Raw genomic sequence first — 17,129 nt, forward strand, 5'->3', positions numbered from 1 at the left:
ACTGCATCTCCGTGCAAGAGGTGTCACTGCAGTCCCTGGTTCGAATCCAGGCTGCATCACATCTGGCCGTGATTAGGAGTCCCGTAGGGCAGCGCACAATTGGCCCAGCAGCATCCGGGTTTGGCCGGGTTAAGAATTTGTTCTTAACTGACTTGCCTAGTTAAATTTAAGTAAAAAATGAAATTATATGATACTGAGGTGTTTATTCTCGCTGTCGGTCATGTAACCTCAATTATGCTCTGTAAGAGCTTCAATTAATGTATTTTTTTTAAACAGTGAATATGGGCCATCTGAGGGAAAATCATAGTCCTCTGTGACTAACGTCACTCCCCCCCCACTGAGCTGTTGATCAGGTACAGGTAAAAAGTTTGGGGACACCTACTCATTCCAGGGTTGTTCTTTATTTTTACTATTTTCTACATTGTAGAATAATAGTGAAGACATTACAACTGAAATAACACACATGGAATCATGTAGTAACCGTAAGTGTTAAACAAATCAAAATACATTTTATATTTGAGATTCTTCAAAGTAGCTACTCTTGCCTTGACAGCTTTGCACACTCTTGGCATTCTCTCAACCAGCATAATGAGGTAGTCACCTGGAATACATTTCAATTAACAGGTGTGCCTTGTTGAAAGTTAATTTGTGGAATTTATTTCCTTCTTAATGTGTTTGAGCCAATCAGTTGTTGTGACAAGGTAGGGGTAGGATACAGAAGATAGCCCTTTTTGGTAAAAGACCAAGTCCATATTATGGCAAGAACAGCTAAAATAAGTGAAGAGAAACCACAGTCCGTCATTACTGTAAGACAAAGGTAAGTCAGTCTGGAAAATTCCAAGAACTTAGAAAGTTTACTTCAAGTGCAGTCGCAAAAACCCTCAAGCGCTATGATGAAACTGGGTCTCATGAGGACCACCACAGGAAAAGAAGACCCAGAGTTACCTCTGCTGTGGAGAATAAGTTCATTAGAGTTACCAGCCTCAGAAATTGCAGCCCAAATAAATGCTTCAGAGTTCAAGTAACAGACACATCACAACATCAACTGTTCAGAGGAGGCTGCGTGAATCAGGCCTTCATGGTCGAATTGCTGCAAAGAAACCACTACTAAAGGACACCACGCAGAGTAGGTGAACGGATGATCTCCCCATGTGGAGTTCCCACAGTGAAGCATGGAGGAGGAGGTGTGATGATGTGTGGGTGCTTTGCTGGTGACACGGTCTGATTTATTTAGAATTCAAGGCACACTTAACTAGCATGGCTACCACAGCATTCTGCAGTGATACGCCATCCCATGTGGTTTGCGCTTAGTGGGACTATCATTTGTTTTTCAACGGGACAATGACTCAAAACACATCTCCAGGCTGTGTAAGGGCTATTTGACCAATGAGAGCGATGACGTGCATCAGATGACTGGGCCTCCACAATCACCCAACCTCAACCCAATTAAGTTGGTTTGGGATGAGTTGGATTGCAGAGTGAAGGAAAAGCAGCCAACAAGTGCTCAGCATATGTGGGAACTCCTTCCTCATGAAGCTGGTTGAGAGACTGCCAAGAGTGTGCAAAGCTGTCAAGGCATAGTGTGGCTACTTTTAAAGAATCTCAATTATATTTAGATTTGTTTAACACTTTTTTTTGGTTACTATATGATTCCATATGTGTGTTTTCATAATTTTGATGTCACTATTATTCTACAAGGTAGAAAATAGTCAAAATTAAGATACACCCTTGAATGAGTAGGTGTGTTCGAACTTTTGACTGGTACTGGTACCACTCATTGAGTGCGCCTCGCTAGGAACTAGTTCACCTTAACATGCTCTCGGTTTGTGAATTCGCCACAAGGTTGTGATGGCCAGATGATTTGTTTTTTGTTTGTCTTCAGCCATTTGTTGGCTCTATGGGGTAATAACCCTTGGACGTGCTTCTCGCTGGTACGAACTGCAATTCCCGCCACATTTTGGAGCCAAAATACTCATTATCAGGGATGACGGAAGGGGCCCTAAAGCAAACATGACCCGGATGGCCTCTCTTGCTGCGCTTCGGTTGCTGGAGCAGTATGCAAACTCACTTTCCACACTCTCATTTTACGCTAGAGCCAGCAGTTAATGATGCACATTGGCCATTATACAAGCTTCTTATTAACAGATCAAGCCTCTTATGTTGACGACCAAGGACTTGTTAGGTCATGCCAAAGTTGTTTAACCATAACATGGGGATAAGTTTCTGAAATTGCAAAGCTTCGTTTGGGTCAATGGCCTGTCAACTGTCTCTGTCTCGAGAATTAACTTCTGTAATCATCACCTAATGACCAAACCAGCATGGATCGACCATCCGTCCAACCAACCATCAGATTGCATGGTCAGTTACCCGTCTTGCATTAAAGGCCCTGTCCTGTCAAAATCAAAATTGTGGATATATTTTTTATAACCTGTGATGAAATGAACATCACAAGTGTTCTTTTTTTTAAATTTAACTTTATTTAAATAGGCAAGTCAGTTAAGAACAAATTCTTATTTAGAATCACGGTCTCCCAATCACAGCCGGCTGTGATACAGCCTGGACTCTAACCAGGGTCTGTAGTGACGCCTCTAGCACTGAAATGCAGTGCCTTAGACCGCTGCGCCACTCGGGAGCAGAAGAGTTGAGTAGCCAGCCATAGGCTTGTTTCCTGTATAGCAGAAGAGTGTGGGTAGATGGATAATCAATAACTAACAGAATCATATAGATAAAACAATCTTGCTTAGGAAAAGCAGTGTGTCGAGTAGGTTGCCATAACAGCAGGACTAGTAGCATGGAGCCCTTGGATGCTGGGTAAGTCCATGATGGCCTGTCATCTGAGTCAACGTAGGGAAGGAATGTGGCCTTTAAGTTTGCCCTGTGCTGGCACTGCAAGGCCTTAAAAAACCTGGGTGGTTCTGAATCCAGTGCCAGCATACACCCACATGAGGCATCTTTGGCATTTACTTCAGTTGTTCTAGTAAACTCCTGTCATCTGAGCTAACAGGGGTTTCTTCCCCCCTCCAACCCTCCTACTCTCTGTTGGGGCCTGTCCAGTCTGAGATGGGTGTGGCAGGATGGGTATCTGCTAAGCCCAAATATGGGCAAAATGCTTATCGTGCAACCCAACCCCTATTTATCCAGTCTACCATTCTTACACAGCGGAGTTTAACTAGCATCACAATGTGACAATGTCTTGCTATTAGTATTTTAGATATTTGAAATTTGACATGATGCAAGCCACAGCCAGTATGTCATACATTTTTCTCTTGAGACAAAAAATTACATGCACAGACAGAGATTTTGTCAGTCTGCAGGTGTGAAGGCCCACAGCCCTCCCCCCGCAGGGGTTTTAATTGCCCTACTCGCCCACTAGTAAGCCCCTTTTGTTGGCCGGCTCACATAGTAGGCTACAGTTCATTGTGAGCTGGTGCTAGGTGACAATGTTTTGCAGTATGTTTTAAGGTGTGTGTTGCTATACAATAGCATTTATGTACATACAAGCCTCATGCCTTCCGCCTAGTATTATAGTAGTGTTCTCCTACATGCCCCCTCTTGTGTTGCTCTGCTTAATTCCTATCCCCAGGCGTCAAAGTAATCAAACATGCCAGAGATTTACCTAAGAAAGGGAGTGTGTGTATGTGTGTCGTAGAGGTTTACATAACTGTAGCGGAGAGGGGCAGGGATTGAAATCCTTTGGCGAGCCGCCTAAGCGTTTTTTCAGGCTTCGTAAGTCCAAGCAGTGTAAAAAAAAAAAATACATTTTCGGGATGCAAAAAAACCCACTTTCAGTGTAAACTTAAAATGACTAAAACCAGATATAAAGTATGTAGAATAGATAATGGACCTATTAAAACCTCTTACATCTAGGCGTTCCGCTAGCGGAACCCCGTTCCGCCAGCGGAACCCCTAGCCAACAGCCAATGGGATCGCATGGCGCGAAATACAAAAACCTAAAAAATCCAATCATTTCAATTTTTCAAACATATGACTATTTTACACCATTTGAACGATAAACCTCTCCTGAATCCAACCACGTTGTCCAATTTCAAAAAGGCTTTACAGCGAAAGCAAAACATTAGATTGTTAGGAGAGTACATAGACCAAAATAACCACAGCCATTTTCCAAGCAAGCATATATGTCAATAAAACCCAAAACACAGCTAAATGAAGCACTAACCTTTGATCTTCATCAGATGACACTCCTAGGACATTATGTTATACAATACATGTATGTTTTGTTCAATCAAGTTCATATTTATATCCAAAAACAGCTTTTTACATTGGCGCGTGATGTTCAGAAAATGTATTCCCACCAAAAACTTCCGATGAATTTACAAAAACACTCATCATAAACGTTGACAAAATACATAATTATTTTAAGAATTATAGATACAGAACTCCTTTATGCAATCGCTGTGTCAGAATTTAAAATAGCTTTTCGGCGAAAGCACATTTTTCAATATTCTGAGTACATAGCTCGCCATCACGGCCCGCCAAGTTCGGAGCAAACTAAACTCAGAATTAGTATTAGAAATATTGTATTACCTTTGCTGATTTTCATCAGAATGCACTCCCAGGACTGCTACTTCCACAAGTAATGTTGTTTTTGTTCGAAATAATCCATAGTTATGTCCAAATACGTTTTGTTTGTGTGTTCAGGTCACTATCCAAAGGGTAACGCGCGAGCGCATTTCGAGACACAAAAAGTCAAAATGTTCCATTACCGTACTTAGAAGCATGTCAAACACTGTTTAAAATCAATTTTTATGGTATTTTTAACGTAAAATTGCGATAATATTCCAACCGGACAATAGTGTATTCATTCAAGGGGGAAAAGAAAAAACAGCGTGCTCGCGGGAACGCGCATATCCAATCTCTTTGTCCCCAGGCAGTCCACTCAGAAACTGAGCTACTATACTCTGCCCAGTGACAGGGGAATGCTCAAAACACTTTCTGAAGGCTTTAGACAGCCAATGGAAGCCTTTGAAAGTGCAACGTGACAGCACAGATACTGTAGTTTCGAAAGGGACTAGAAAGAAAAACTACATTTCTCAGATCCTACACTTTCTGGTTGAATTTTTCTCAGGTTTTTGCCTGCCATATGAGTTCTGTTATACTCACAGACACCATTCAAACAGTTTTAGAAACTTCATGCATATTCTCATTTCTGGGCAAGAGTAGTAACCAGTTTAAATCGGGTACGTTTTTTCATACGGCCGTGAAAATACTGCTCCCTATCCATATCAGGTTAATAGATAATGGAACTTTGTTTTATAATATAATCTTTGTGAACTATCAATCAACAAAATAAAGCTAGACTGGGAGAATTGAAAATTCCAAAAACAATTCATTTAGCAGTATTTATTATGTTTGAGCAAAATAACAGAGCATTAGCTATGGCAAAATGCATAGAATTGCAGGGAATTTGCTTTAAAACATTTTCTCTCAGCTCAGTGGCAGAATATGTCCACTGAACAAAAATATAGACGCAACATGTAAAGTGCTGGTCCCATGTTTCTGAGCTGAAATAAAATATCCCAGAAATTTTCCATACGCACAAAAACAGTTTCTCTCAAATTTTGTGCACAAATTTATCATCCCTATTAGTGAGCATTTTATACTTTGTCAAGATAATCCATCCACCTAAAAGGTGTGGCTTATCAAGAAGCTGATTAAACATGATCATTACACGGGTGCAGCTTCTACTGGGGACCGTAAAAGGCCACTCTAAAATGTGCCATTTTGTCAGGCAACACAATGCCACTAATGTCTCAAGTTTTGAGGGAGTGTGCAATTGGCATGCTGACTGCATGAATGTCCACCAGAGCTGTGTCCAGAGAATTTAATGTTAATTTCTCTACCATAAGCCACCTGCAACGTTGTTTTAGAGAATTTGGCAGTATGTCCAAACGGCTTCACAACAGCAAACTGCATGTAACCACGCCAGCCCAGGACCTCCACATCCTGCTTTTTCACCTGCGGGAGGGGCTTTTTTGTGGGGAAAGACTCATTCTGATTGACTGGGCCTGGCTCTACAGTTGGTGGACCTGGCTCCCAAGTGGGTGGGTGGGCCCTGGGTGGGTGGGCCCTCCCATCCCAGGCCCACACCCCTGCCCAGTCATGTGAAATCCATGGATTAGGGCCTAATGAGTTTATTTCAATTGACTGATTTCCTTATATGACTAACTCAACAACATTTTAGAAATTGTTGCATGTTGCGTTTCTATTTTTGTTCAGTGTAGAATCTCACATTTTTGAAGTTTTAAAGCACATTTTCAATCTCAGCTCCATGGAGAAATGTGTAGAAATGCAGGAAATGGGCTTAAAAATGTAAAACATTCTCTACACCGCCAAAGCTGCGCTGATGGTCCAGCTGCGCCCATTGCCACGCCCCCTGTCACATCCACCACTTAAGTCCCGTTTTGATAAAAAACAAGAGGGAGGAAGAATGATAAGTTAATATGACCATGATGCGGTTAGCAGTATATGTTGGTGTCTCGGCTTCCTGTATTTACTGTAGCTAGATTGATATTTGTTTTCAGTGATTAACAAGCTTTAACACTCTGTCCAAGCCAGAAACTGATAGCAAGAGAGGAAATGAATTCTGATTAGTCTTGGCATAGCCAATCGCCAAAGTCGACTCATCAATAGCCCAAAGGACTTTGTAAATAGGCACTTTTTTGGTGCAGGTGCTATGCTGGTTTCTGTTTGTCCGTCAAGATGTTTTCTGTGGGAGTAGGCTAGTGTGTTTATTGATGTGGTTTGTGGTAGCTATGTTTGATGCACTGAAGAGGCCGATGTCTTGTGTGAAGCCATTGTTTTTATTCGTTTAACTCCTTTCCCCGGTCTACACCTGGATTTACAAAAGAGCCTTTTATATGCGTTCACGGATGATTTGATATCCATCCGAGCCCACCGACGTGTAGGACAGCTAGTCCTAGCACAATGGTTTCAGAATGTGAATGTCATTTGTTGTTTTCTGTTTTTGTTTCGTTCACAGAATGGGACAAAGAAATCGTGGGACTTCATGCGAACTCATGACAGGTGAGCTTTTATCTGCCATTGACCGGTTTCATTGTTGGTAAGACAAAATTCTGTGCCAGAGCTTGACACACACACACACACACACTCTTCAATTGTTCCACCACCTCATCACCCTCGCTGTCAGCTGAGAGGAGGAGACCCTAATGGTCAGTGGTCAAGAAGTGAATACTTTTAAATTCCCACATGGCTCCCCTCTGTCACTTTTCCCAATGCCTTCCCATACTGTTCACTTTGCCATGTTACCTAGTAACGTCAAAAATACAATATTAATGCCATTTCAATGAGCTTGGGAAAGAGCCAACATCCTGACAATTTCTCCCTTCAGTCGATATAATCTCTGGGTATTTATCGTGGAGATTTAAAAACTGAGGTGTGTTGACACTATTGTAACCACTTTTTATATATCAGAGTAAAGTCACTCCAGTCCCATCACCACAGCTTTGGTTACATGCTGTCAGTCACTTGTGCATATCTGAAAGGGTTCTTTGCTTCGTTTAAGTCTTAGCGGTCTGAATAAGTGGATGGCACATGGTAATACCGCCCACTGCAGGGTAAAAAGTCTGTTTGATCCACATTACCAGTACAGAGGAAGGTAGAAACTACTCTCCCACCGAAGAAGCTTTAATTCACCAAATAAGTATCACCTTTGAGGGTCCCGGTGTCGGACAAATCATGACTCCCTTCTTGTCTGTCGTTGACCTTTTCAGGAAGCAATCACTTCTCATAGAATGGCCACCCTATAAATTGCCAAAATACAGTAACATTCTGGGTGAAACAAGGTGGTCTTAATTGTGGACTTATTACACTGTTGAACAATGACTATAAAATCCTGACGAACGACGAGGCCAGTGGAAGGGTAATATCGCACCTTGGTGTCAAAGCACATCGCCAGGCTCCCACCTGCTATTCAGAGAGCAGTAGTATTGTGCCCTTGGGGTACTTCATGGGCTGTTTAAGCCCTCATTCCTGCATCTCCCCCACCAACCCCTGAGAGATCATTCATTTTACTGGGAAAGGATGGTGCGATGGAGAAAAGAGCAGTAAACTGAAAAATGCAGGCCTACTTCACAGTGAAAAAGCCCCCCTGGCACATCTGAATTTGGCCTTCAGTCCAAGTGCCTCTGCAGACATTTCCAGAGTGGACGATGACAGGACCATGGGGTTAACCTCTAGGAGTTGGTTTGCATAATGGTCCTTTTTGTAAAGAGTAAACGGATGTATCTCATTAGAGAAAAATATTGGCCTGCTCCTTTAATCAGTGTTCAAAAAACGGTATGGAAATTCTTGTTGAAAGTGGAGGCAAGACATGGGTGGGTTCCAATGGAGATGTGAAGGTAAAAGTGGAGGTTGTTTCAGGTTTCCTCTTTGTGAAAAAAGGTCAGTGAAAGGGACCAAATTTATGAGGTGAGGGGATGGAATAGAAAGAAAGGGAGTAAAGAGAGCGGAAAATGGTAGGATCTTAAAATAGGAGGCTGATGGTGGTGGGTCTCATACTTTCATAAACCCCAAATAGCCTACACTGGATAGATATGTTTAGATTTGGAATATGTCTATCTGCATGGGATAATCTATATGGGTGTGCTTTGTATTGAGCAATCAGTATCTTTAACTATTTTCACACTGAGCTGAGCCAAGCTGAATTGTACTGCTGTGCTGGCCTGGTTAGGCCTACTTATCCACCATAGTTGCTGGAACCATGCTAGAAAGGACAATGTAAAAATAAAAAGAGCTGAGCCAGTGCAGTTTGGATCGGCACAATAATGTGAAAAGGGTATTTGATAGTTTATTAGGGCTGGGAATTGCCAGGGATATCAGGATATGATATCACAATACTTACCGTTGAAGTCGGAAGTTTACATTTCACATACACCTTAGCCAAATACATTTAAACTGTTTTTCACAATTCCTGACATTTAATCCTAGTAAAAATTCCCTGTCTTAGGTCAGTTTGATCACCACTTTATTTTAAGAATGTGAAATATCAGAATAATAGTAGAGATTTTTCTACTTTTATTTCTTTCATCACATTCCCAGTGGGTCAGAAGTTTACATACTAATTGAGTGAATTTGGTAGCATTGCCTTTAAATTGTTTAACCTCTCTGGGCTAGGCGGGACGAATTCGTCCCACCTACGCAACAGCCAGTTGAATCCCATGGCGCGATTTTCAAATACCTTAGAAATGCTATTACTTCAATTTCTCAAACATATGACTATTTTACAGCATTTTAAAGACAAGACTCTCGTTAATCTAACCACACTGTCCGATTTCAAAAAGGCTTTACAACGAAAGCAAAACATTAGATTATGTCAGCAGAGTACCCAGCCAGAAATAATCAGACACCCATTTTTCAAGCTAGCATATAATGTCACAAAAACCCAGAAGACAGCTAAATGCAGCACTAACCTTTGATGATCTTCATCAGATGACACACCTAGGACATTATGTTATACAATACATGCATGTTTTGTTCAATCAAGTTCATATTTATATCAAAAACCAGCTTTTTACATTAGCATGTGACGTTCAGAACTAGCATACCCCCCGCAAACTTCCGGGGAATTTACTAACAATTTACTAAATTACTTACGATAAACGGTCACAAAAAACATAACAATTATTTTAAGAATTATAGATACAGAACTCCTTTGTGCAATCGAGGTGTCCGATTTTAAAATAGCTTTTCGGTGAAAGCACATTTTACAATATTCTCAGTAGATAGCCCAGCCATCACGGCTAGCCATTTAGACACCCACCAAGTTTAGCCCTGACCAAAGTCAGATTTACTATTACAAAAGTTTGATTACCTTTGTTGTCTTCGTCAGAATGCACTCCCAGGACTGCTACTTCAATAACAAATGTTGGTTTGGTCCAAAATAATCCATCGTTATATCCAAATAGCGGCGTTTTGTTCGTGCGTTCCAGACACTATCCGTAATGGTAAATCAGGGTGACGAGCATGGCGCAATTCGTGACAAAAAAAATCTAAATATTCCATTACCGTACTTCGAGGCATGTCAACCGCTGTTTAAAATCCATTTTTATGCCATTTTTCTCGTAAAAAAGCGATAATATTCCGACCGGGAATCTCCGTTTAGGTAACAGAGGAAAGAAAACAAAGCATTCGGTCGACGCGGACACGCGCCTGAGTCTCACAGTACTGTAACCAGCCACTACCCAAACGCGCTACTTTTTTTCAGCCAGAGCCTGCAAAGCCACGATTCAGCTTTTTGCCGCCTTCTGAGAGACCATGTGAGCCGTAGGAAGTGTCACGTAACAGCAGAGATCCTTTGTAATGGATAGAGATGGCAAAGAAGGCCAAGAAATGGTCAGACAGGGTACTTCCTGTACAGAATCTTCTCAGGTTTTGACCTGCCATTTGAGTTCTGTTATACTCACAGACACCATTCAAACAGTTTTAGAAACTTTGGAGTGTTTTCTATCCAAAGCCAATAATTATATGCATATTCTAGTTACTGGGCAGGAGTAGTAACCAGATTAAATCGGGTATGTTTTTTGATCCAGCCGTGTCAATACTGCCCCCTAGCCCTAACAGGTTAACTTCGGCCAAATGTTTCGGGTAGACTTCCACAAGCTTCCCACAATAAGTTGGGTGAATTTTGGCCCATTCCTCCTGACAGAGCTGGTGTAACTGAGTCAGGTTTGTAGCCCTCCTTTCTCGCTCACGCTTTTTCAATTCTGCCCACAAATCTTCTATGGGATTGAGGTCAGGGCTTTGTGATGGCCACTCCAATACCTTGACTTTGTTGTCCTTAAGCCATTTTGCCACAACTTTGGAAGTATGCCTGGTGTCATTGTCCATTAGGAAGACCCATTTGCGACCAAGCTTTAACTTCCTGACTGATGTCTTGAGATGTTGCTTCAATATATCCACATAATTTTTCTCCCTCATGATGCCATCTATTTTGTGAAGTGCACCAGTCCCTCCTGCAGCAAAGCACACAACATGATGCTGCCACCACCGTGCTTCACAGTTGGAATGGTGTTCTTCGGCTTGCAAGCCTCCCCCTTTTTCCTCCAAACATTACGATGGTCATTATGGCCAAACAGTTCTATTTTTGTTTCATCAGACCAGAGGACATTTCTACAAAAAGTGCGATCTTTGTCCCCATGTGCAGTTGTAAACCGTAGTCTGGCTTTTTTATGGCTGTTTTGGAGCAGTGGCTTCTTCCTTGCTGAGCGGCCTTTCAGGTTATGTCGATATAGGACTCGTTTTACTGTGGATATAGATACTTTTGTACCGGTTTCCTCCAGCATCTTCACAAGGTCCTTTGCTGTTGTTTTGGGATTGATTTGCCCTTTTCGCACCAAAGTACGTTCATCTCAAGGAGACAGAACGCGTCTCTTTCCTGAGCGGTATGACGGCTGCCTGCTTCTATGGTATTTATACTTGCGTACTATTGTTTGTACAGATGAACGTGGTACCTTCAGGCATTTGGAAATTGCTCCCAAGGATGAACCAGACTTGTGGAGGTCTACAATTTATTTTCTGAGGTCTTGGCTGATTTCTTTTGATATTCCCATGTTGTCAAGCAAAGAGGCACTGAGTTTGAAGGTAGGCCTTGAAATTCATCCACAGGTATACCTCCAATTGACTCATTATGTCAATTGGCCTATCGGGAGCTTCTAAAGCCGTGATATAATTTTCCAAGCTGTTTAAAGGCACAGTCAACTTAGTGTATGTAAACATCTGACCCACTGGAATTGTGATACAGTGAATTATAAGTGAAATAATCTGTCTGTAAACAATTGTTGGAAGAATTACTGGTGTCCATGGAGAAAGTAGATGTCCTAACAGACTTGCCAAAACTATAGTTTGTTAACAAGAAATTTGTGGAGTGATAGGTTGGAGTCATTAAAACTCGTTTTTCTAAGTGTATGTAAACTTCCGACTTCAACTGTAGGTGCGTATACGATATGTATTGCGATTCCCACGAATCTCCCGATTTTCCTTAAATCGCCATTTGATAGCGGTTTTGATGTTCCAAACATATTGCTCACTATATGTCAAGATGAGAGAGAATTTGTTTCTATCAGTCATGGAAATAAAAGAGCTGAAAACATGTTGGCTCACTATTTAAGAAGATGGAGAACAAGCTATAGGATGAAAAATGCAGGAGTTTTGGCATAGGTACAGCTGACTAGCGCTAGCTGAAAGACAATTTATGCTTGATCCAACAATGCTGTCCGGAGGCTCTGTACAGAGGGTGTGACGCAATTGCGGAACCTCCGGAGGCTTGCAGAAGCTAAATCAAGCTCTGTACTGACGTACGCCTTCCAAATTTTGCAAGAATGTGGAGTGTGCCGTATTTCTCCGTATATTTCCACATTGACATAATTGGTTGACAGAAGGTGGGGGCGGAACGTCCTGTATAAACACACTCACTTCCTTGATATTTCAGTTTTTTAATATTTTTTTTAAATAATTAACATTTTTCTAAAAAACAGTTGTTGCTTTGTCAGTATGGGGTGTTGTGTGTAGATTGAGGGTGAAAAACCAATCAATACATTTTAGAATTAGGCTCTAACATAACAAAATGTGGAAAAAGTCAAGGGCTCTGAATACTTTCCGAATGCACTTCATTTACCTACGTAACTCAGTGTTATGTTAGCACATTTGTTTATTGGCGTATTTGTGTAACAGCACGTGTTTATTGCGCTGAGTTTTTTTAAGTGTGTATTTGTGGGGGCTTTTGCATGCGTGTGTGGGTGTGTTTTAATGGGGGAGCGGTGAAGGGTATAGCCATTAGAAGTAGCATCTGTTCATGTCATTACTAGCACCACAGCAGGCCCCACTGCAGTCCTTTGTGCTGCACTTGTCCTCACCACGGGCCCTGGGAAGGTAAGGGGAGAGAGCCCAGAGTTGGTGTGAATCTGAAGGGTGAAGGGATGGGGGAGTAGTTGTAATGGTGTGACTTGGAAAGGGAGAGAACACTATTAAATTTTTGTTTGGAGTGGGCATCCATTCCCATCTTATTAATTGAGAGATTTTCTTGGAGTCTGAATAATTTTTGTTATTTTGGTAGTTTAGGAGAGGATTTTGCATTTTATCTGAAGGGACATCCAATTAACACATATACAGTAGGATATGTGGGTCATGTGGGATTCAAACCCACAACTACTGTTATAAGCAACCATGCACCTTCCAACTGAGCCAACTGAAGCATCGCTTCATAGAGGATTGTGCTCTCTCCTCATCACTCACCCATATGTATGATACTAGGCCCTATACTATTCCCTGCTGGCTAGCCAGAAGCCCCACGGAGAAGGCCACAAGCCTAACTGCGTGAAATGTTCACAAGCCCGTTTAGCCATCGCACGGTTTAACCATTAGCACAGGTTTTGGGGGGGGAAGCGGCGTTGAACAGTCGACAAGCCTGGGCCTGCCATGGGGTAAAAGCAGCAGGCTGGTTTGTCCCGCTTCAGCCCAGATCTGGCCTAGCCATACCGTACACTGCCCCTATGTCCCTTCCTCCTTTTGCTATCACTGGACTTGAGAGCCTGGGGTAACTTTGATCAAACGTTTGTAAAAAAAATCTACTAAAATCTGAAATCCACATTGGATATAAAAAACCTGCAGCTTTTGAGTTTACTTTCCAAATTCACTGAATTGAAATGGAATTGATCGCCTCAGTCTCCCGTCCTCCTACTGGAGAGGGCAAGGGGCTCAGCTCCTAGGAAGTGACTTCCCCTTCTTAAGCAGGGATGATGGAAAGGAGGCAGGAAAGAAGGAAGGGATAGAGGGCCCTAAAATGGAACATAGCCTTAATCAGTGCCCTGAGGCCAAAATCAATCATCATGTCTGGCGATAAAGAACTTTCCCCACCCAGGCTCTTTTTATAATGGTTATGTGTGTACTGTATGTGCAGGGTTTCCTTCAGCTGGCTTTTGGACGATTTAAAAAAAAAAAATGAAAAAAAAGATAAATAAAATTGCCACCGGTCAACAAAAATACATTTGACCAGTCAAGCTTATTGGTCTATAGGTTAATTTGCATAATTGAGTGGAATTAAATTAGTGTGTGTTTTCATTAGTCGTTATGATTCTTATCACACAGCATACAGATAGTCTAGTTTGAGCGGAAAATCTGTAAGAACGCGAGAGCTGCTGCTACAGGTCCTGTTTATAAATGCACGTTTCACTCCAGCAGCAATCATTGCGCAACAATTCTAAATGCAATTGTGTGTTTCAAAACTGTTTTGACGCCACTATTAAAGAGCTACTATTTTCTTCCATCTCTATTATGAGGCGTGTCTTACATTGTTTCAAAGTAGCCGAGACACAATTTGTTTCTATAAACGTGGAGGAAATTATTTTCTAAAGACTTCCAAATGCCATTGAAACAAGTAACATATATTTCTTTCATTGTCCAAAGGCACAATCTTAGTTATATTAGCAACCCATGCTAGTTGCATCTTTAGATCTCCCATCTTTCAACATTTCTTTCTAACGGACATTTCCATCTCTGTCACATGAGAACGCTCGCATGTGCAGTGTGCTTTTGACTGGTGTTTTCCCGCTAATTGCATTATGCAACAAACATTAGCGTGTAGCCTACTGCTTTTTAAAGTTATCTTGGCACACCCGTATTTAGGGAGTTTCTCCCTTCTCTGCCGATCCCCTCAAGCTCTGTCAGGTTGGATGGGAAGTGTCGCTGCACAGCTATTTTTCAGGTCTTTCCAGAGATGTTTGATCGGGTTTAAGTCCGGGCTCTGGCTGGGCCACTCAAGGACATTCAGCCAGGTTTCCTCCAGACGTGACGCTTGGCATTCAAGTCAGAGTTCAATCTTGGTTTCATTAGACCAGAAAATATTGTTTCTCATGGTCTGAGTCCTTTAGGTGCCTTTTGGCGTACTCCACTCTACCATAAAGGCCTGATTGGTGGAGTGCTGCAGAGATGGTTGTCCTTCTGGAAGGTTCACCCATCTCCACAGAGGAACTCTGGAGCTCTGTCAGAGTGACCATCGCGTTTTTGGTCAACTCCCTCACCAAGGCCCTTCTACTCCGATTTGCTCAGTTTGGCTGGGCGGCCAGCTCTAGAAAGAGTCTTGGTGGTTCCAAACTTCTTCCATTTAAAAATGGAGGCCATTGTGTTCTTGGACTTTCAATGCTGCAGATTTTTTGTTTTGTACCCTTCCACAGATCTGTGCCTCGACACAATCATGTCTCGGAGCTCTATGGACAATTCCTTCAACCTCATGGCTTGGTTTTTGCTCTGACATGCACTGTCAACTGTGGGACCTTTATATAGACAGGTTTGTGCCTTTCCAAATCATGTCCAATCAATTGAATTTACCACAGGTGGACTCCAAGTTGTAGAAACTTCTCAATAATGATCAATGGAAACAGGATGCACCTGAGCTAAATTTCGAGTTTCATAGCAAAGGGTACGAAATACTTTTTTTTTTTTTTTTTTTTTTTAATTTGCAAAAATTTCTACAAACCTGTTTTTGCTTTGTCGTTATGGAGTATTGTGTGTAGATTTGAAAAAACAATGTGTGTTAGGGTTTGCTGGTATCCCGAGTTTCATACCTTCATACTGTGCCTGTCCCATACTGGGCATACGGTATTACTGGTGGTGCACACAAAGGGGGCTATTTATTTTCCAAACGTAAAATAATTCACCAAAAGTATCAGTTAGCATAATGCTAACAAATACAAAGGAATTCCCGTAGCGGATGCTAGGTAAGTACTAACTAGGACAGACAACCCACTTCATAAAGTTATGCAAGTATCTCAAAATACCTCTGTTTGCCGAACGAAACAAAACAAATATTAGATGGCATGGATCTTAGTCGTGAATTTCACCTGAAGACAAGTTCCCCTGCACCGGATCACCTCACAACGCTCCCGTTTTGCGTGTTGTGCTTCTTTGTAATCAAACACACGTGATTGGCTCAATCAGCTGTTTTTGTGGAACTACGTCAGCTTCGTATTGGAAAATTACGAAAATAAATATTAAGATTATTTTTTTTAAGTAGTTACAACAGTATTGAAAATCAGAGTATTGAGGAATACCCCTGCTATACAGTATCATACAGAGGGTATTTAGAAATACCCCGCTATACAGTATACCCCAAACACGTATTTTCCATGTATGTATGGATAATGACCATGCTAAACAGTAATCTCTTCCTCGTCTCTCACCATGGGAGAGACGGGGCAGGGCTTCCTGCCTCTACAGACACATCCGCTTTACCAACACAAACCCTAGCCCTCAAGTCTCCACCACCAAAAACTATAATACACACAGGGCACTACTGTCTGTCACACAGGCACACAGGGCCATCCATGGGTGCAGCTGAGACGATGCTCTAACCTGGAGACCCTCTACTCAGCATAGTGACACAGCAATACATTCATTACAAAACCAGCCCAGAGTCAATAAGATGAACGAAATTTAAAACCCATACCTCAATTAAATCATACACCACGCTGGTATCAAAGCAACTCATACTAAGTGGGTATTTGAATATTTCTGGGGTCAATCAGTGTGCCTTAATGCTCACTCTGACCTAGCTGCTCAGATAAAATAACAGATTAGCATGCCATCTCCTTTGTGTGACATGCCGATGACGGGCTAGCTAGATACAGTACGTGCCTTACTGTACTGTCATACCCTCTGTGTTACAATCCCATTATTGAGGCTTTAAAGGGATAGTTTACTCAAATTACAAAATTTACATTGGTTTCTTTAGTTCAATGAAGTTAATGATTGCGTAAGATAATTTGGACATAGAGCAATGTTCCCTCTAAACTGTGTGCGTGCAGCTCCCCCGGGTCTGCCGTGCAGCTCCCCCGGGTCTGCCGTGCAGCTCCCCCGGGTCTGCCGTGCAGAAATATCAGCCCACTGAGAGAAGCACTAGATTGAACTTCACTCAACTTTCTAGAGCAGTGATCATGTCGCTCTCCAAGGCATTCCTAGTCGATCGCCAAACATTTCTATAAGATGACCGTGTCTGCAGTAACATAGCAGGTATAAAAGAAAGCTACAGCAAAGTTGATACTGTGAGATTTCAAAACCACGACTAGAGAGAGACTGTCAACAAACACAGCAAAGAGCTG

At 41.9% G+C, this 17,129-nt stretch overlaps 1 protein-coding gene across 1 annotated transcript in view; it reads left to right on the forward strand.

Moving 5' to 3' along the window:
- Positions 1-17,129, forward strand: part of nudt14 (nudix (nucleoside diphosphate linked moiety X)-type motif 14) — a 90,223-nt gene that overhangs the window by 42,914 nt on the left and 30,180 nt on the right. Inside the window, exon 2 of the mRNA XM_014145103.3 lies at positions 7,001-7,044. Coding sequence (XP_014000578.1) covers positions 7,001-7,044 — 44 coding nt within the window. The remainder of the gene's footprint in view (positions 1-7,000; positions 7,045-17,129) is intronic.

Source organism: Salmo salar, chromosome 15 (genome assembly GCF_965601325.2).
Source record: "Salmo salar chromosome 15, fSalSal1, whole genome shotgun sequence".
NCBI lineage: Eukaryota > Metazoa > Chordata > Actinopteri > Salmoniformes > Salmonidae > Salmo > Salmo salar.